Source organism: Saimiri boliviensis, chromosome 10, assembly GCF_048565385.1.
Source record: "Saimiri boliviensis isolate mSaiBol1 chromosome 10, mSaiBol1.pri, whole genome shotgun sequence".
Classification (NCBI taxonomy): Eukaryota; Metazoa; Chordata; class Mammalia; order Primates; family Cebidae; genus Saimiri; species Saimiri boliviensis.
Genome location: NC_133458.1, coordinates 7,126,442 through 7,148,177, shown reverse-complemented (window position 1 = coordinate 7,148,177; position 21,736 = coordinate 7,126,442). Strand labels below are relative to the sequence as shown.

General features: G+C 42.9%; 1 protein-coding gene across 1 annotated transcript in view; it reads left to right on the top strand.

The window, feature by feature from the left end:
* Window positions 1-970: 970 nt before the first annotated feature.
* The window catches only part of GALNTL5 (polypeptide N-acetylgalactosaminyltransferase like 5), a 60,420-nt gene continuing 39,654 nt past the window's right edge, over window positions 971-21,736 (top strand). The window contains exons 1-3 of the mRNA XM_003929887.3: window positions 971-1,134; window positions 12,225-12,510; window positions 16,579-16,699. Coding sequence (XP_003929936.2) covers window positions 12,228-12,510; window positions 16,579-16,699 — 404 coding nt within the window. The 5' untranslated portion in view covers window positions 971-1,134; window positions 12,225-12,227. The remainder of the gene's footprint in view (window positions 1,135-12,224; window positions 12,511-16,578; window positions 16,700-21,736) is intronic.

The window sequence follows — 21,736 nt, the reverse complement described above, 5'->3', positions numbered from 1 at the left end:
AAAAGTTTTCTTTGCAAGTTGACCAACAAGGGCACAGGAGTTCAGCTCCAATCTGTCTCGCTGTGCTGCCTTTAAGGAAATCATTTATTAGAAAAGGGCTAGAGGGTGGGTTCCAGGATTTGCAGGAGACTGGTGGAAGGAAAGAGGAGGTCTGGAAAGTCCTCAGACATGCGCAGTTATCTCTTCATGCCTCCTCATGGGTCCCGTGTGCAAATTAAATTCCAGGGCGGCTAGCATGAAACACGCGTGGAAATCCAGGCCGTGACATCAGCAAGCTCCTTCTGCAGAAACTCCAGTTGGCCATATTGGTTCCAACTGGTTCCTGCCGTTTTGTTATCTCATAAGCGGACGGAGTTTGAGTTGTTTCCGCAGGTTGCTTCTCTTACCTCAGAAATGTGTTCGTCCTGGGATTAACTCCTTGGCGCAGTTTCAGTATCTGCCCCCGAGAGGCTGCAGGAGGTCCCCACCCATCCCCCTTCCACTCACAGACCCTGAGGCAGCGTGTGTCTGGTGTCAGGCAAAACAGTCAGAATCCTCAAGTCGGGAGGGTCAAGTCTCCTCGGATGGGTTCAGAAGCAATTTCGCAAGCATTTGGCTGAACGTGTGTACTGACGTCTAAACGTTGCGTGATGGAGACTAAAGAAGTAAAAGGCAGTCAAATAACCCTTTGGCTCATCTTTAAGTTTCTTCGTGTTTTCTGAAAGCTTGTTCTTTTTCTTAAGTTTATTTCAAAAAATGCTAAAAATTAGGCCTTGCCTAGAGAAAGACAGTCACCCTGGATTTGGACCTCACCTAATATGAAACTTTTTCTATTTTCTCAGCGTGGACCTGGGAACTTCCGGATTCCACCTGCTGGTTGGAGCTTACAGGTAGGGGCCACCTGGGGGCTGTGACGCCCTGTGTGATGTCATCAGGCTTTGTGAGGTGGCCTGCACTGCCTTTTAAGTACTGCTGGGTGGTCCAGCAACCCAGCACAACCAAATATCTGCTTGGAACCCAGCCACCATAAAGCCTGCTATCTAAAAAAACTTCACATCTCTCAGTTCATTCAGCCCAGACCCCTGCCTCATTTCACCTGTGACTCCACTTGGAAAACACAGCAGTTACAAAGCAGCCATTGCAATTATCTCAGTGGTAAGTGAAGTGAGCTCCACGTGTCAGAAGTGGGACAAAGATGGGGGAATCCTCTCACCTGTAATCAGCAGAAGCAGCACATCCAATCGCTGCATTTGGAAGGAGATGCTGGCTCTGGGGATTAGGATTAAGAAGATTTATTTTACTTTTTAAAGGAGGACTATCTTCCAAGCTGGTTACACCACCCTAAAAGTGGACTGGGCATTGTAATGGCTTCAGTTCATGAAAAATAGGAAAAGTTTTCATTATACGCATCTTTATGCTCTTAATGTTTACATGGTAAATGTATTATTTATTTGAAAAAAATCAATAGGAGAAAAAGCGCTTAGCAGTATCATAAAATCCTGGCTCTTATACGGAGATCAGTATTAAGATGGTCCTAGGAAAGCTATGGGTTAAAAAATGCTGATTTTAAACTAGGCATAATGGCTGGCATCTGTAATCCCAGCTACTGGGTGGCTAACATGGAAAACCACGTGAGTCCAGGAGTTCAAGGTCAGCTTGGATGAGTGAAACTGTCTCAAAAAAAAAAAAAAAAAAAAAAAACCACACACACACACACAGGGAAAAAGTGTCAATTATTTACAGAAAAAATAGTTATATTATCTAACATATGGTCATGTTTTCCTGACTTGATAGACTCATATATTTTTAAAAACTTGGCCAGGCACAGTGGCTCATGCTTGTAATCCCAGCACTTTGTGGGGCCAAAACAGAAGGATCACTTGATCAAAGTTTAAGACCAGCCTGGGCAATATAGCGAGACCTCATTTCTATTTAAAAAAAAAAAAAATTAGGCATGGTGGTACACACCTGTAGTCCCAGTTACTTGGGAGGCTGAGACAGGAGGATCATTTGAGCCTGGGAGGGTGAGCTATTATTAAGCCACTCCACTCCAACCTAGGTAACAGAGTGAGACCCTGTCAAAAAAGAGGGGAGGGGAGGGGAGGGGAGGAAAAGGAAGGGAAGGGGAAGGAAGGGAAGAAGGGAAGGGAGGGGAGGGGAGGGGAGGGGAGGGGAGGGAAAAGGGAACGGGGGAAAGAGGGGAAAGAAGAGGGGAAAGGGGAAAGGAAGGAGGGCAGGAGGGAAAAGTCTGATGCAGATTTAGACTTGGGTTTTGGGCTGTGGGGGGCATATTGGTGACTATTAGCTGCATCCTTTTCTCTACAGGATTATTTTATTCATCTGCTAAGTATCTTTAATGCACTTAAAATTTTATTTGCTGTACTTATGAATCCTCATTGAAATTTATTTTACAAATTCTGCGCTTTTCTAGCATTAAATTCAGCATCTTTTAGCAAAGAAAATAACTGAACATAGTTTTCTTCTGAAGACACAAGGTCCAAAAGCCAACTGCGGACCTCTCAGGTCGATCTCTCAGTAGGAGGAGTTTTCTGTGTTTTGTGGGAGTGTAGCAGATGGGTTAGGAGGTGAGGTGCTTGTCCCAGAAAAGACGTAATATAAGAGCTCATATTGGCCGGGCGCGGTGGCTCAAGCCTGTAATCCCAGCACTTTGGGAGGCCGAGGCGGGTGGATCACGAGGTCGAGAGATCGAGACCATCCTGGTCAACATGGTGAAACCCCGTCTCTACTAAAAATACAAAAAATCAGCTGGGCATGGTGGCACGTGCCTGTAATCCCAGCTACTCAGGAGGCTGAGGCAGGAGAATTGCCTGAGCCCAGGAGGCGGAGGTTGCGGTGAGCCGAGATCGCGCCATTGCACTCCAGCCTGGGTAACAAGAGCGAAACTCTCTCTCAAAAAAAAAAAAAAAAAAAAAAAAAAAGCTCATATTAATAAATAAGAAAATTGAGAGAGGTTGGGGATATGTTCATAAGCGTTCACATCTAAAGGGAATTGCCCCCAAGTTTTCCTGATGTATTAGAATCTTTCTAGAGAATAATTCATTTTTCAGTAATAATCATATTGACACAGGATTCTTTCAGTGCGACTTTGCCAGCTGGAAATCTCTGCAGCTGGCTCAGCACCCCTGCCAGGGCCTCACTCGGCTCTGGGCTCACCTCTGGGCTCGCTCTGCCCACTCGACCCAGCAGGCTGTGCTGAGCTTACACTACCGGCCTAGATTCCACCCACAACCACTCTGCACTTAGCCCATGGCTGGCCTGGGTGTGCTGCAACCATCTTCCACCTTGGGCACCACCATCTGGATGAGGGGGAACATGGTGGTGGTGCCTGAAAACTCAGAGATGCCAGCAACCACAGAGCCTCAAGGGGTGTTATGGCTCTCATCTGCGGGGTCCCAAGGTCTGAGCCCCCAAGGACTGTTACAACTCTTTCTCTCCTTCTTGCCACCTGCAGCACGGTGAACCAGGTCAGGGAGAAGGGTATGTTGTGGCTTATTTGTGTGGCTGCAAACAGGGCAAGTGGTGTGTTTCAGTTCATTTGTGCTATAGCTCATTCTGTCCCACCATCCCACTCTGGCTGAGGGTCCTAGAGCATGGACTGGCCTGCAGGGCCGGGGGTGCAATTTCAGTGATTACTTTCCAGGTGCGGGGGACGTGGTGTGATGGAAAGGGATGGGGTCCGGAAGGCCGAGGCTGATGTACTCTTGTGTTTACCAATATCCGTGCTGTCTGATAGGGTTTGTTTTCATTTCTAATCTTTTTAGAGAATCTTTATTTTAAAAATATTTTCCCATGCAATGTATACATATGCAAAAAAAAATAAAAACAAATGTTATAAAGAAGATCAGCAGGTCTCTGCCCAATTCCTGCCCAGCCTCCAGTTCAACTCCCTAAATACAATCACATTTCACTCTTCGATCTATTTCTTATGACAGTTACCTTCATATTTTAAATAGAGTTATTAGACTTCTATTTTTCGACGAATTTTATACATCAACTTCGTTTTTATTACATGGCCTTCATTTCTTCTAATTTATTTTTTCTAAAAAAAAGTCTGGGTTTTTTTGTTTGTTTGTTTTTCTTTTTTGTTTTTTGGTTAATGCAGTAATCTGTGTTCGCGTCTTTACTACCCTGTAAATACTGTTTCTTAATTTTTACCACCAGCTGTGTCGTCCACCTAAACTTCTCCATCCCACATACTCTTCCTCTCAATGGGGTTGCATCTACCATCCTGGGTCCATGTCTTTTTTTTTTTTTTTTTTTTGAATAGACAGAGTCTTGCTCTGTCTCCCAGACTGGAGTGCAGTGGCATGATCTCAGCTCACTGCAACCTCCACCTCCTGGATTCAAGTGATTCTCCTGCCTCAGCCTCCCGAGTAGCTGGGATTACAGGAGCCCACTATCATGCCCTGCTTTTTTTTTTTTTTTTTTTTTTTTTTTTTTTTTTTTTTTAGTAGAGATGAGGGTTCACCATGCTGGCTAGGCTAGTCTCGAACACCTGACTTCAAGTGATCGCCCACCTCAGCCTCCCAAAGTGTGGAATTACAGATGTGAGCCACCACGCCTGACCCATGTCTTCTTTATTTACTTTTTCCTTTATTGGCATTTGCAATTTACAGTTAGCTTCCCAAAAAAAGAATACATGGAGAGGAATTTTTCTGAGTCTTTTACATACCTGAAAATATTTTTATTCCACCCCCAAGATTGACTAAATTTTGACTAGACCTAGAATTCTGGGTTAAATATCATCTAAGAAAATTTTCAAGCTCTTTCTCTATAGTTTCAGAATGCAGTGTGGCTGTTGAGAAGTTCGATGTCATTTTGATACTTTCTTGTCTCATTCATTATGTGGGGCATTCTGTGGGTCCCTTTAGCTCTGCAAATGTCTGTATGATTGACATTTCCCATGATTGAGTTGACAATTTCCTCTCCATTTTTTGCTCATCACTTTGTGGAACTCATTACTGGTTGGATGTTCTTTCTACCTTCTAGAATGAAACACCACAGCTCTCAACTTTCTCTCAGGCTTCCCTCTGCCATTTGGTTGTACATTTCAAAATATTCCTTTCTCACCATTTTTCTAATGATTTTTATTATTTATTTCTTTATTTATTTTGAGACAGAGTCTCACTGTGTTGCCCAGAATATAGTGCAGTGGCATGATCTTGGCTCACTGCAACCTCGGCCTCCAGGGTTCAAGCCATTCTCCTCCCTCAGCCTCCTGAGTAGCTCGACTACTGGTGTGTGCCACCACGTCCAGCTAATCTTTGTATTTTTAGTAGAGATGGGGTTTCACCGTGTTGGCCAGGATGGTCTCAAACTCCTGACCTCCAGTGATCTGCCCACCTCAGCCTCCCAAAGTGCTGGGATTACAGGTGCGAGACCCCACACTCAGCCATTTATTCGAATGATTTTTAAATGTGAACAATCATGTTTTAAATTGCAACTGCCTCTTTTTATTCTCTCAATTTTCATTTCTTTCTTCCTCTTTCTGGTTCTATTTGTATTTTCCTTCTTTCTGGAGGCTTTCCTCAAATGTCCTGGCAATCCTTGGCAGCTGTAGGAGTCAGCTCCGGCTGCCATAACCAAGTCCCACAGACTGGGCGGCTTAGCTGCTGGACACCATTACCCACAGTTGTGGAGGCTGGAGTCGGCATCCAGGTGCCGGCAGGTTTGGTTTCCCCGAGGCCTTTCTTCTGGGCTTGCAGGTGGCTGCCTTCCCGCTGTGCCCTCACAGGGTCTTTTCTCTGCACAGGCACCTGCCTAGGCCCTCAGCCTGTTCCCATAAGGGTACCGGTCCTATTGGATTAGGGCCCACCCTGTTAACCTCATATAACCATAATCCCCTCCTTAAAAGCTGTCTCCAAACACAGTCACATTGGGGCTTGGTGCTTCCACATGTGAGCTGCAGGGGGACACGGGTCTGGCCATAACAGCATTCAATTATAATATGGTTCGGCTGTGTCTCCACCCAGATCTCATCTGGAATTCCCACGGGTTGTGGGAGGAACCCAGCGGTAGGTAATTGACTCATGGGGGCAGGTCTTTCCCAGGCTGATCTCGTGAGAGTGAGTAAGTCCCACGAGATCTGAGGGTTGTGTCGGGGCGTTTCCCTGCGCCAGCCCTCTCTTTGCCTGCTGCCACCCGTGAAGGTGCGACTTGCTCCTCCTTGCCTTCCACCCTGATTGTGAGACCTCCTCAGCCATGTGGAACTGTGAGTCCCTTCAACTCTTTTTCCTGAATAAATGACCCAGTCTTGGGTATGTCTTTATCAGCGGCGTGAATACAGCTTCCAAGCCCAAAGCGAGATGCCAGCCAGCTGATTGGAATCGCAGGGCGTCAGGCCGCCCTTGGCCACAGGTGTGTGCTGTCTTCAGGGGGACGGCCCAGGCAGCCAGCATGCGGAGGTCTGTCCTCCGGGCCCTGTCTTCTCATCCCAGAATGATTCTCCTGTCTGCCGCTCAGACGCAGCAGCCTGGCTGCTGGGATCCTGCGTGGGAGGAGGGAAAGCGGACGGCCCGACTCAGACCCTCCACATCCACACATTCTAAGTGACAGTCCTGGTTTTTAGCCCCAAGTTTTCCATGTAGAGGCTCAGCCTCTACTGTTCTATTTCTCTAAAGAAGAAACCACTCTGACTCCTGCCTGGATTTTGCCGCGCATGGCTGGGCGAAGAGAGCGGACTCTTCTGAATACTAACAGGTGGCTCTCCCCAAGCCCGCAGCCATGTGTGCACTGACTCACTAGGGGCCCCCAAGCCCCAGGCTGCTCCAAGGTCAGCAAACTTGTTTCCACATCGGAGTCTTCTGTGTTTCCAAAATGTTACCACGCGTCCAATAACTTTCTCTCCTCCAAACGTGTTAAAATCTCACATGCATTGATGCTCCCCTCTAACCACTCTCTTTTCCCATTAAGAGTTTTTAGTTTCATTCGTATTCACAATTGAGTCAAGAGGGAGAAAAGACACACACGTATAAAATCTATCATCTTTAAGGGAAACCTCTCAAGACTTTCTTCTTTATTTTATTATTATTTTTTTTTTTTTAAGGCAGAGTCTCGCTCCATCGCCAGGTGCCAGGCTGGAGTGCAATGGCGCGATCTCCGCTCACTGCAACCTCTGCCTCCTGGGTTCAAGCAATTCTCCTGCCTCAGCCTCCCGAGTAGCTGGGACTGCAGGCACATGCCACCACGCCCAGCTAGTTTTCGTATTTTTAGTAGAGACGGGGTTTCACCATGTTGGCCAGGATGGTCTCAATCTCTTGACCTCGTGATCCGCCCGCCTCGGCCTCCCAAAGTGCTGGGATTATAGACGTGAGCCACCGCGCCCGGTCTTTCTTCTTTATTTTTAAGATAAATTACAAACAATTTCAAACCTAAGGAAAATATAGAGGATAAAATCAAGAACACTTAGTGTTCTCATTTATCAAGCTCAATGAAATCACATCATTTTGTCACATTTTCTTCAGAGCTTTAAGAATACGATAGGAGGCTGGACATGGTGGCTCATACCTGTAATCCCAACACTTTGGGAGGCTAAGGGCGGCAAAATTGCCTGAGCCTGCGAGTTTGAGGCCAGCCTGGACAACATAGTGAGACCTTGTCTATAACTATATATATAGTTAATTATGTATATATATTAGCCACGTGTGGTGACATGTGCCTGTGGTCCCAGCTATTCGGGAAGCTGAGGTAGGAGGATCACTTGAGCCCAGAAGGTTGAGGCTGCAGTGAGCCATGTTGGTGCCACTGTACTCCAGCCTGGGCAAAGGGAGTGAGACCCTGTCTCAAAAAAAAAAAAAAAGGATACAGTAGTTCTTTATTCTCCTCCCCTCCACCATGGAGGTAATCACTGCTATGTAAATTCACTCTTATATATATCACTATTATGTAAATTTGTGTACATCATTTACATGCATGGTTTTACTACGTATTGCTGTACCCATAAATAATTGCACTGCTTTTCATGTTTTCCAAATTTATATCACACCCTACTTTCTTTTTGCACATTTTTTAGACTTTCCAGCATTAGTACGCATAGCTCCAGCTGATTCATAGTCAACATTGAAAGAGTAGCCTCACTTTTTCAGTTTTCCTTTTGAGGGAAACTTCATTTGTGTCTATCTAGTTTTCTTTTTTCTTTTTTCTTTTTCTTTTCTGAGATGAAGTTTCACTCTTGTTGCCCAGGCTGGAATGCAATGACGTGATCTTGGCTCACTGCAACCTCCGCTTCCCACGTTTAGGCAATTTTCCTGCCTCAGCCTCCCAAGTAGCTGGAATTACAGGCGCCTGTCACCATGCCTGGCTAATTTTTTGTATTTTTAGCAGAGATGGGGTTTCACCATGTTGGCCAGACTAGTCTTGAACTCCTGACCTCAGGTGATGCACCTACCTCAGCCTCTCAGAGTAATGGGATTACGGGCATGAGCCACTGCGCTCAGCCAGTATCTAGTTTTCATTATGACAAACGTTACCTCAATTCTTGTTCCTGTCCCATGATACATCTCTTTAGATGGGAGCTGCAACTAATGAGAGTCTCTTTAGAATATATTCCCTTTTTTTTTTTTTTTTTTTTTGTACTTTAGGTTCTGGGGTACATGTGCAGATCATGTAGGATTGTTGCATAGGTACATACATGACAATATGGTTTGCTGCCTCCATCCCTGTCACCTATATCTGGCATTTCTCCCCATGTTATCCCTCCCCAACTCCCTACCACCCACTGTCCCTCCTCTAGTCCCCCCAACAGACCCCAGTGTGTGATGCTCCCCTCCCTGTATCCATGTGTTCTCATTGTTCAACACCCTCCTGTGAGTGAGAACATGCGGTGTTTGATTTTCTGTTCTTGTGTCAGTTTGCTGAGAATGGTGGTTTCCAGGTTCATCCATGTCCCTACAAAGGACATGAACTCTTCATTTTTTATGGCTGCATAGTATTCCATGGTGTATATGTGCCACATTTTCTTGTCCAGTCTATCATTGTTGGACATTTGGGTGGTTCCATGTCTTCGCTATTGTAAACAGTGCCACAATGAACATAGGTGTGCATGTGACTTTATAATAGAATGATTTATTATCCTCTGGATATATACCCAATGATGGGATTGGTGGGTCAAATGGACTTTCTATTTCTAGGTCCTTGAGGAATCACCACACTGTCTTCCACAATGGTTGAACTAATTTACACTCCCACCAACAGTGTAAAAGTGTTCCTATTTCTCCACATCCTCTCCAGCATCTGTTTTCTCCAGATTTTTTAATGATCGCCATTCTAACTGGCATGAGATGGTATCTCAATGTAGTTTTGATTTGCTTTTCTCTAATGACCAGTGATGATGAGCATTTTTCACATGTTTGTTGGCCTCATGTATGTCTTCTTTTGAAAGAAGTGTCTGTTCATGTCATTTGCCCACTTTTGAATGGCTTTGGTTTTTTTCTTGTAAATCTGTTTTAGTTCTTTGTAGATTCTGGATATCAGCCCTTTGTCAGGTGGGCAGATTGTAAAAATTTTTTCCCATTCTCTTGGTTGCCAGTTCACTCTTAATGATTGTTTCTTTTGCTGTACAGAAGCTCTGGAGTTTAATTAGATCCCATTTGTCTATTTTGGCTTTTGTTGCCAATGCTTTTGGTGTTTTAGTCATGACGTCCTTGCCTATGCCTATGTCCTGAATGGTTTTGCCTAACTTTTCTTCTAGCGTTTTCATGGTGTTAGGTTTTATGTTTAAGTCTTTAATCCATCTGGAGTTAATTTTAGTGTAAGGTATCAGGAAGGGGTCCAGTTTCTGCTTTCTGCACATGGCTAGCCAGTTTTCCCAACACCATTTATTATACAGGGAATCCTTTCCCCATTCCTTGCTTTTGTCAGATTTGTCAAAGATCAGATGGTTGTAGATGTGTGGCATTGCCTCCAGTAGCTCTGTTCTGTTCCAATTGTCTATGTCTCTGTTTTGGTACCAGTGCCATGCTGTTTTGATTACTGTAGCCTTGTAGCACAGTTTGAAGTCAGGTAGTGTGATGCCTCCAGCTTTGTTCTTTTTGCTTAGGATTGTCGTGGCTATGCCAGCTCTCTTTTGGTTCCATATGAAGTTTAAGGTGGTTTCTTAGTTCTGTGAAGAGGGTCACAGGTAGCTTGATGGGTATAGCACTGAATTTATAAATTACTTTAGGCAGTATGACCATTTTTACCATATTGATTCTTCCTAACCATGAGCATGGTATGTTTCTCCAGCTGTTTGTGTCCTCTCTTATTTCCTTGAGCAGTGGTTTGTGGTTCTCCTTGAAGAGGTCCTTAACATCCTTTGTTAATTGTATTCCTAGGTATTTTATTCTCTTTGTAGCAACTGTGAATGGCAGTTTGTTCTTGATTTGGCTCTCTTTAAGTCTGTTATTGGTGTATAGGAATGCTTATGATTTCTGCACATTGATTTTGTATCCTGAGACTTTTCTGAAGTTGCTTATCAGTTTCAGGAGATTTTGGGCTGAGACAATGGGGTCTTCTAAATATATAATCATGTCATCTGCAAATAGAGACAATTTGACTTCCTCCTTTCCTAATTGAATACCCTTTATTTCTTTTCCTTGCCTGATTGCTCTGGGTAGAACTTCCAATACTATATTAGGTAGGAGTGGTGAGAGAGGGCACCCTTGTCTAGTGCCAGATTTCAGAGGGAAGGCTTCCTGTTTTTACCCATTCAGTATGGCATTGCTGTGGGTTTGTCATAAATAGCTTTTATTATTTTGAGATATGTTCCATTGATACCTAGTTTATTGAGAGTTTTTAGCATAAAGGGCTGTTGAATTTTGTTGAAGGCCTTCTCTGCCTCTGTTGAGATAATCATGTGGGTTTTGTCTTTGGTTCTGTTTATGTGGTGAATTACATTTATAGACTTGGATATGTTGAACCAGGCTTGCATCCCCAGGATGAAGCCTACTTGATTGTGATGGATAAGCTTTTTGATGTGCTGTTGCAGTCGGTTTGCCAGTATTTTATTGAAGATTTATGCATCTATATTCATCATGGATATTGGCCTGAAGTCTTCTTTTTTTGTTGAATCTTTGCGGAGTTTTGTTATCAGGATGATGTTGGTTTCATAAAATGACTTGGAAAGGATTCCCTCTTTTTGGATTGTGTGGAATAGTTTCAGAAAGAGTGGTACCAGCTCCTCTTTGTATGTCTGGTAGAATTCGGCTGTGAACCCATCTGGACCTGGGCTTTTTTAGGTTGGTAGGCTATTAATTGCTGCCTCGACTTCAGCCCCTGTTTTTGGTCTATTCAGGGTTTCAACTTCTTCCTGGTTTAGGCTTGGCAGGGTGCAAGTGTCCAGGAATTTACCCATTTCTTCCAGGTTTACCAGTTTATGTGCATAGAGTGGTTTGTAGTAATCTCTGATTAGTTTGTAGTTCTGTGGAATCTGTGGTGATATCCCCTTTATCATTTTTTATTGCATCTATTTGATTCTTCTCTCTTTTCTTTTTTATTAATCTGGCTAGTGGTCTATTTTGTTGATTTTTTTCAAAAAAACAGTTCCTGGATTTATTGATTTTTTGAAGGGTTCTTTGTGTCTCCATCTCCTTCAGTACTGCTCTGATCTTAGTTATTTCTTGTCCTCTGCTAGCTTTTGAGTTTTTTTGATCTTGCTCCTCTAGCTCTTTCCGTTTTGATGATAGGGTGTCGATTTTAGATCTTTCTTTGCTTCTCATGTGGACATTTTCTTTAGGATATATTCCTAAGGATGGAACTGCATATTTTCAACATGACTAGATACTGCCAAAATGATTGTACCATTGTGCCTTTCGTCAGTGTTAGGCCACAGTACTCCTTGCCCCTCTCTTTCCAGCATGTAATATTGCGTGTTTTTACATTTTTAACAAGCTGCTTGATGTCAAATCCGATTTTTTAGAGACCCATACTGTCACTCCAAGACAGACTGAACATGGGTAAGGGGTGAGTAAGCCTTCTTTGACGTCATTTTCTATATGTACAGGAGTATGGGCCAATGACTTGAAATGACACTGTATGTTTTATAAGCATGTGATACATTTTGATGTTAAGTAATCTTAGGAATATCAGTTTTAGGTGTTTGTGTTAATAGAAATAAGGGCACACTTTATATGATAAGGACAATGAAAATGATTGTTTTTAAAACACTAAAAGTGGAATTCAAGCCAAGTAGATGATCTACCAACCACTGGAATATCTAATACTGCTTATCTTAAATCATTCTGATTTAGGAAATGGAAAAACAGGCCTTTGAAAATGCTAGGTTTATGATGAGAAGTGCCATAAGTCGATGTTTATTTTATGGGTCCTTGACATTTGGGATCTGGACAACTCTGTTATTCATATATTTGCACCATAATCATGTGAGCAACCAGCAGAAGGAAAGCCATGAGTCTCTGTCAGCTTGGTCCCCTGGAAAAAAAGTACGTCAGCAAATTATCTATGGCTCAGAGCAAATACCAACACCACATGTAACAGTCAAAATCACTGATAAAGATAAAGCAGATTCTATGTTGGGTAAGTATTTTGATTTTCTTCTGTTAGCCATTTTAAGGGGAAAATATACCACAATATTTAATATTTGGAAGAGTATGAGAATATCCTTTTTAAAGCAATTTACTTTTTAAGTAATAAATTCTTTTATATATGTACATATTGATATATAGAAAATAATAAAAGAAGTATGCATGTATTTACCACTTAAATTTATCATTTTAAATATAGTTTGCTATGTTTGCTTCAGATAGCTTTTTTCTGTTTTCTTTTTTCTTTTTTTTTTCTGTTTTTCCAAGAAATAAGTTGTAATAGCATAGTAGAAACTGTATCTCTGGCCGTGCATGGTGGCTCACACCTGTAATTCCGACACTTTGGGAGGCCGAGATGGGCAGATCACAAGGTCAGGAGATCACGACCACCCTGGCTAACATGGTGAAACCCCGTCTTTACTAAAAATACAAAAATTAGCTGGGTGTGGTGGCGCATGCCTGTAATCCCAGCTACTCAGAAGGCTGAGGTAGGAGAATCACTTTAACTCAGGAGGCGGAGATTGCAGTGAACTGACATCGTGCCATTGCACTCCAGCCTGGCGACAGAGTGAGACTCCACCTCAAAACAAAAAACAAAACTCTACCTCCCTCCTATCTGCACCCCACCCTCAGAGGTTTTCTGATCTGCGGTGATGGATGCCTTTCTCATGCATGTCTTTTCCACTTCCTTTGTATATTATCCCTAAGAAAAATATAGTGTTCTGTATTTTTGATGTATTTTTAGATATTCTGATATACATATCCTTTTGGAACTTGCTTTTTTCCCTCATCACTATGTTCATAAGATTATTTTCCCATGTTCCCACACATGAACACCTGGTTTTGCCAGGCATGGTGGCTCACACATGTAATCTCAACACTTTGGGAGGCAGAGGCAGGAGGATCACTTGCGGCCAGGAGTTCAAGACCTGCCTGGGGAACATAGCAAGACCCCAACTCAACAGAAATCATAATAAAAACTCGCGAGGTGTGGTGGTGCAGGCCTGTGGTCCCAGCTACTTGTAGAGCTGAGGTGGAAGGATCACTTGAGCCCAGGAATTCAAGGTTACAGTGAGCTGTCATTGGGCCACTGCACTACAGCCTGGGCAACAGAGAGAGATGCTGTATCAAAAAAATAAAAACAGCTGGGAACAGTGACTCACACCTGTAACCCCAGCACTTTGGGAGGCCAAGCGGGCAGATCATGATGTCAGGAGTTCAAGACCAGCCCTTGCCAACATGGTGAAACCCTGTCTCTACTAAAAATACAAAAATTAGCTGGGTGTGGTGGCGGGTGCCTGTAGTCCCAGCTACTCAGGAGGCTGAGGCAAGGACAATTGCTTGAACTCAGTAGGTGGAGATTTCAGTGAGCCGAGATTGCACCACTGCACTCCAGCCTGGGCGACAGCATGAGACTCCATCTCAAAATAAATAAATAAATAAATAAAATACAAATATAAAGAACCAGTTTAACAAAATAAACCCTAAGAAAGATGAAGAAACTAAGAGTAGAAATTAAAGCCTTAACATACAGGGCTACATTTCTGTGGATCTCTGCTCTGAACGACCCTCCCATTAGATGACCAGGTAGGTGTTGGCCTGAAACTCGACCTACGCACTAATCTAGCATGTGACACACAACAGCCCCTTTGCAGGTCTCCTGCTTGTTTCCCCGAGGTCACACCCTAATTCTGGCTCTCAGTCTTACCACCCAGATGGTGACAGAAAGCAGAGAAACAGCAAACCAAGGATGAGTGCCAGGGGGACAGTGTTGCTTTCTGGGAAGTAAGTAGAGCCTGATTATATGCCAAGTGAAATGAGTATTGGGCTGGCCGAACTGTTCCCCAACGTAGCTGGGCCACTTTCTATGAGCGTATAGAACCCCATTTCCTCTGGATCTTTGCCAACACTTGACATGGTCCAAGTTTTCCATTTTAGTTATTCTAATGGATAAGTAAGGTCATCACTTTGGCTTTAGTTTGTATTTTCCTGATGACTAATGATTTTGAGAATCTTTTTGTGTGTTTAACAACCACTCGTATATCTTCTTTTATAAAGTGTCTTTTGGAATCTTTTGCCTATTTCTAAGTGGGGTGTTTTTCTGCTTGATTTTTAAGAGTTAAATCTTCTGAATTCAAGTTTCTTAATATGTGGGTTGCAAATATGTTGTATAAATCTGTGGCTTGTCTTTTTATTCTCTTTAATGGTGTTATTCAAAAAGCACAATTTTACATTTTAAAAGTTTGGTTTTTTTATTTCATAAGTCCCTGATATGCCTCACAATGTTCATTTTGATGCTGTTCAATTCACATTTTCCTGTATGATTCATGATTTTTATGTTTCCTCTAGAAATCTTTGCTTACCTCAAGTTCCCAAAGATTTCATTCTATGTTTTCTTTTGGAAATGAATTTCAAGTTTTAGATTTCATATTAGGGCCATGATCTATTTCGAGTTAATTGTTGTGATGATGTGAGGTAAAAATCAATGCTCATTTTTTCCAAATGGATATTGTGAGAAACAAACTCACCCATCCAAACCCAAAGAATGGACTCAGAGACCCAGAGAAGATTTAAAGTGAGACTTTTAATGACAGTGATGCAAGATCGGGTGCTTGGCCCACAGGCGCACCCAGCGCAGTTTCAACAAGCACTTTATCCCCTGGGGCACAGACGACTCCAGGTTCCTCATAGACTGAGTACTGCGGGGTCACAGTCTTCCCGGACATCGCCTGCCGATTGTTAGGCAGGGATTTCAAGTACGTTCTTCAGGGTCTTTGTGCTGCATTTTATTGCAGCCCACCATGCATTGCGACTGTCTCAGGATTCTTTAAACATTTGATTGATGGCCCTAGTGGCTGCACTTAGCTGATAAGAAAGGGTACTATTATTTATGTTGCAAGCTAGCCTAAACTAAATTCTTTGGTGGGTGGAGAGGGAGTAGTTGAGGGGGCGCGCCTGGCTGCTGGGTGACAGGGAAAGCAGGAAGGGGCGGGGTGGGGGTGTGGCTCAGTACACTCTCCTTCTTTATCTCTCTATTTCCGTAGAGAAATCTAGAGAGAAAGAAGCCTGCTTAAACCTATACTGAGGCATTTGGAATTGAAAATGGACCATCCCATGTAGGTTATTTTCTGCAGATATCCAGTTGATCAACACCCCTTGCTGATAAACTCCCCTTTCCCCACTGATGTAATCAGAATACTTACCCCTCCACGTCTCATGTTGAAATTTGGCCCACCGTGTTGACTGTGGAGGCTGGCAGGGTGTGTGTGGGTTATGTGGGCAGATCCCTCATGAACGGCTGGGTGGCTGCCTACAGGAATGAGCCCTGCTTCTGTTAGCTCATGGGAAAGCTGGTCGTTTAAAGAGTCTGGCATCTCCCCACCCCTTGCTCCCGCTCTCACCATGTGACTTGCCTGTTTCCCCTTTACCTCCTGCCAAGACTGGAAGCTGCCTGAGGCTCCCACTAGAAACAGATGCCGGCTGCATGCTTCTGGCACCGCTTGCAAAACTGTGAGCCAAATAAATCTCTTTTCCTTATAAATTACCCAGCCTCAGGATAGCAATGCAAAACGCACTATAACACCTATCTTTGTCAAGAATTATTTCATCATTTTTGTACAGATTGATTTCTGAATTCTATTCTGGTTCTTTTAAAAAATTATTTTGGGCCGGGCGTGGTGGCTCACGCCTGTAATCCCAGCACTTTGGGAGGCCGAGGCGGGTGGATCACGAGGTCAAGAGATCGAGGCCATCCTGGTCAGCATAGTGAAACCCCGTCTCTACTAAAAATACAAAAAATTAGCTGGGCATGGTGGCACGTGCCTGTAATCCCAGCTACTCAGGAGGCTGAGGCAGGAGAATTGCCCGAACCCAGGAGGAGGAGGTTGCGGTGAGCCGAGATCACACCATTGCACTCCAGCCTGGACAAGGGCGAAACTCCGTCTCAAAAAAAAAAAAAAAAAAAAAAAAAAAAATTATTTTGGTTATTCTAGATCTTTCCTTTCCTGCATCACTGCTAGTAACCCTTTACTTATATGACTCTAATTACATTTTCTTGCAGGTGACGATTTTAACCATACAAACCCAGAACTTCATAAAGATTTTTTAAAATATGGATTTAACATAATTATCAGTAGAAGCTTGGGCATCAAGAGAGAAGTGCCAGATACCAGGAGTAAAATGTATGTTCTCATGTTCTCTCTCTCTCTCTCTCTCTCTCTGTCTCTCTCTCATTTTCTAGATAGAAAGATAGGAAACAATTACTCACCAGATTTTAATTTTAGCATACTAGATAGCAATGTTATAATCTAGATTCCTATATTTAGGACTTGAACTCAGATAATGTCAAGATTCTATTTCAAGATTCTAATGCTTATGGTGTAGAGAGTATCTTTTTCATGGGCACAAAATGTGTTCTAGAAGTTTCTAAGAATTGAGTTACCCACAGATCTTTTTATTAAATCACCAATAAGGGCATCTGGTCAAAGGGGCATTGATTCCTGATACAAAATGCTCTGGACGGCTGCTATTTTTCCCCCAAAATCTGCTTTTTTTTTCCAAAAAAAGAAAAAAAAATTCCTTCGATCATTGTATTAATAATCATTATGTTAGTGATTATTAACATAATGATTCTGTTATGTGATAAAATAAACATTACATAAAATTTACCGTTTTAATCCTTTTTAAATGTACAATATGGACAGTCACATTGTGCAACCATTGATACCATCCATCTCCAGAACTCTCTCACCATTCCAAACTGAAGTTCTGTACCTGATGTAATTTGGCTCTGTGTCCCCACCCAAATCTTCTCTTGAGTTGTAATCCCCAGGTGTCAAGGGAGGGACCAGGTGGGAGGTGATTGGATCATGGGAGTGGTTTCCCTCATGCTGTTCTCATGATAGTGAGAGAGTTCTCATGAAATCTGATGGTTTTAAAAGTAGCAGTTTCCACTGCACTCTCTCCTGCCACCATGTAAGACGTGCCTTGCTTTCCCTTCACCTTCCACCATGATTGTAGTTTCCTGAGGCCTCCCAGCCATGTGGAACTATGAGCCAATTAAATCTCTTTTGTTTAGAAATTACCCAGTCTCAGGTAGAATCTTTACAGCAGTGTAAAAATAGACTAATACAGAAAATTGGTACTGGGAGTAGGACACCGCTGTAAAGATATCTAAAAATGTGGAAGCAACTTTGGAACTGGGTAACAGGCAGAGGCTGAAACAGTTTGGAGGGCTCAGAAGAAGATAGGAAGATGTGGGAAAGTTTGGAATTCCCTAGAGACTCGTTGAATGGCTTTGGTCGAAATGCTGATAGTGACGTGGACAGTGAAGTCCAGACTGAGGTGGTCTCAGATGGACGTGAGGACCTTGTTGAGAACTGGGGTAAAGGTGGCTCTCATTATGCTTTAGCAAAGAGACTGGTGGCATTTTGCCCCTACCCTGGAGATCTATGGAACTTTGAACTTGAGGTTTGGAAAATTTGCAGCTGACCGTGTGTAGAATAGAAAAACCCATTTTCTGGGGAGAAATTCAAGCCCAATCCAGCTGCAGAAATTATACAAGGGCATTTCAGAGATCTTCATATCAACTTCTCCCATCACAGGCCCAGAGACCTAGAAGGAAAAATGATTTTGTGGGCCAGGCCCAGGACCCCACTGCTCTGTGCAGTGTTGGGACAAGGTGCCCTATGTCCCAGCTGCTCCAGCCATGGCTAAAAGGGGCCAAAGTACAACACAGGCTGCAGTTTCAGAGGGTACAAGCCCCAAGCCTTGATGGCTTCCATGTGGTATTGGGCCTGTGTGCACAGAAGGCAAGAGCTGAGCTTTGGGAGCCTCCACCTAGGATTCAGAGGATATATGGAGACACCTGGGTGTCCAGGCAGAAGCCTGCTGCAGGGGCAGGGTCCTCACGGAGAAGCTCTACTAGAGTAATGTGGGGAAGGGAAATGTGGGGATGGAGATGCCACACATAGTGCCCACTGGGGCACTGCCTAGTGGAGCTGTGAGAATAGGGCCACCATCCTCCAGACCCCAGAATGGTAGATCGGCCAACAGCTTGCACCGTGCACTTGGAAAAGCCACAGGCAATCAACACCAGCCCATGAAAACAGCTGCAGAAGATGTACCCTGCCGAGCCACAGGGGCAGAGCTGCCCAAGGTCTTGGGAGCCCACCCTTGCATCAGTGTACCCTGGATGTGAGACATGGAGTCAAAGGAGATCATTTCAGAGCTTTAAGATTTAGGGGCCAGGCACCATGGGTCACTCCTGTAATCCCAGACCTTTGGGAGGCCTTGGCTGGCAGATCATGAGATCAGGAGTTCAAGACTGCCTGGCCAGCATGGTGAAACCCCATCTCTCCTGAAAATACAAAACTAGCCAGGCATCGTGGTGTGCACCTGTAGTCCCAGCTTCTTGGGAGGCTGAGGCAGGATAACTGCTTAAATCCAGCAAGCCAAGATTGCACCACTGCACTCCAGCCTGGGTGACAGAGCGAGACTCCATCTCAAAAGAAAAGGGAAAAAAATATTTAATGACTGCCCCTCTGGGTTTCAGATTTGCATGGGGCCTGTGGCCCCTTTGTTTTGCCCAGTTTTTCCCATTTGGAATGGGAATATTTACCCAATGCCTATACCCCCATTGTATCTTGAAAATAACTAACTTGTTTTTGATTTTATAGGCTCATAAAAGGAAAAGACTTGTCTCAGATGAGACTTCGGACATGGACTTTTGAGTTAATACTGGAATGAGTTAATACTTTGGGGAACTGTTGGGAAGGCATGACTGGGTTTGAAATGTGAAAAGGACATGAGATTTGGGAGGGGCCAGGGACAGAATTACATGGTTTGGCTCTGTGTCCCCACCCAAATCTCATGTTGAATTGTAATCCCCAGGTGTCAAGGGAGGGACCAGGTAGGGGGTGATTGGATCATGGGGGTGGTTTCCCCTATGCTGTTTTCATGATAGTGAGGGACTTCTCATGAGAGCTGATGGTTTTTAAAGTGGCAGTTTCCCCCATGGTCTCTCTCCCACCACCGTGTAAAATGTTCCTTGCTTCCCCTTCCCCTTCTGCCATGATTGTAAGTTTCCTGAGGCTTCCCCAACCATGTGGAACTGTGAGTCAGTTAAACCTCTTTTGTTTAGAAATTACCCAGTCTCAGGTAGAATCTTTATAGCAGTATGAAAACCAACTAATACAGTACTCATCAAACAACAACTCTCCATTTCCCAACCCAACACTCCCTAGAACCACCATTCTACTTTGTGTGTCTATGAATTTGATTACTTTAAGTTCCTAAAAAAAGTGAATTCATACAGTATTTGTCTTTTTTTGTGACTGACTTATTTTGCTCAGCATAATGCCCTCAAAGTTCATCTGTGTTGTAGTGTATATGTGCTAACACCTTTTAGTATCTTTTAGGTTCTGATGGTTTCCAGACAAAAAGGGCTAATATTCTCCTTTAAATGAGAAATACTTACATTAAGGAATTGTGGGGCCACTTTGACTTGTTGCAACTTGTGTGCAGCACAAACATTTGAAGCCACAAATATCACTTATGCTGTGGCACACTCAAAAGATGCAGAGTTTGTACATGATGACACAGTGTATCCCGGTCATGATAGAATAAAAATTTAAATTTACTCAAACCATGGAACATGGTATTAACATTAGATAACCATGTTTCACTGAACTGAATATTTATCTTCTACAAAGCTCAACATTTAAAAAATCTTTTAAGTTATGAAATTCTCTCTGTATTATCATTTTTTTCTCCCTAAGTCTCACCTTCTAAACAGTATCATTGCTTTTGTTTCCCTTCCCTATCACATGATTACTGTTCAAAAAGCAGAACATTTAGAGAGATTTGTCCAAAAAGAAAAGTGGACTTGGCAGTTTTAATATTCAAAATATAACTTACTTACTGGGAAATTCAATTCTGTACAAAGAACCCACAACTACATTTAAAAACCAGCTTCTAAGAGTAGCTACCACTACCTGGAGTCCAACCAGAATTTTAGCCATTACTGTAATAGCCATGTTATTTCATTAAATGGAATTTTCATTTTAGCTTTGCCTTACTTTCTAAAAAAATGTAATTTGGTCTCCTAAAATGAGTTTGGAAGTATTTCTTCCTCTTTAAATTTTTGGAAGAGTTCGAAAGGGATTGGTATTCATTCTTTAAGTAAATTCAGCAGTGATGCCATCAGGTCCTGGGGTTTTCTTTGATGAGAGATTTTTGTTTTTGATCCAATGCCCTTACTCATTTTAGTCTGTTCAGATTTTCAATCTCTTCATGATTCAGTTTTGATAGGTTATACGTTTCTGGAGTTTATTCATTTCTTCGAGGTTGTCCAATTTATTGGCATGTAATTGTTCATAGCAGTCGTTTATTCTCTGTATTTCTGTGATATCAGTGATGTCTCCTCTTTCACTCCTGGTCCTGTTTTTTAGTTTGTTTGTTTGTTTACTCTTCTTTTTCTTTTTTGTTTTTTTGTTTTGTTTTGTTTTGTTTTGTTTTGTTTTGTTTTGTTTTTTGGAGTTTCGCTCTTGTTACCCAGGCTGGAGGGCAATGGCGCGATCTCGGCTCACCGCAACCTCCGCCTCCTGGGTTCAGGCAATTCTCCTGCCTCAGCCTCCTGAGTAGCTGGGATTACAGGCACGCGCCACCATGCCCAGCTAATTTTTTGTATTTTTAGTAGAGACGGGGTTTCACCATGTTAACCAGGATGGTCTCGATCTCTTGACCTCGTGATCCACCCGCTTCGGCCTCCCAAAGTGCTGGAATTACAGGCTTGAGCCACCGCGCCCGGCCTACTCTTCTTTTTCTTAGTCTAGCTAAAGGTTTGTCAAATTTGCTTATCCTTTTAAAAACCCAACTTTCGATTTGGTTTGTCTTTTCTATCATTTCCTAATCTCTGTTGCATTTATCTCTGCATTTCATTGTTTTCTTTCTTTTACTAAATTTGGGCTTCGTCTGCTCATCTTTCTCTTGATCCATTGGGTATAACATTAGGTTGTGTATTTAGAAACTTTCTTCTTTTTTGATATAGGTGTTTATTTCTATAATCCCCAAACTTAGTACTGCTTTTGCTGCATCCCACGTTTTGGGTTTTTTTTTTTTTTTTTTGGTTGTTTGTTTCCATTTGTCAAGATATTTTAAATTTCCATTTTACTGTCATTTAAAAAATTTCTTCTTTGACCCATTGGTTGTTTAGGAAC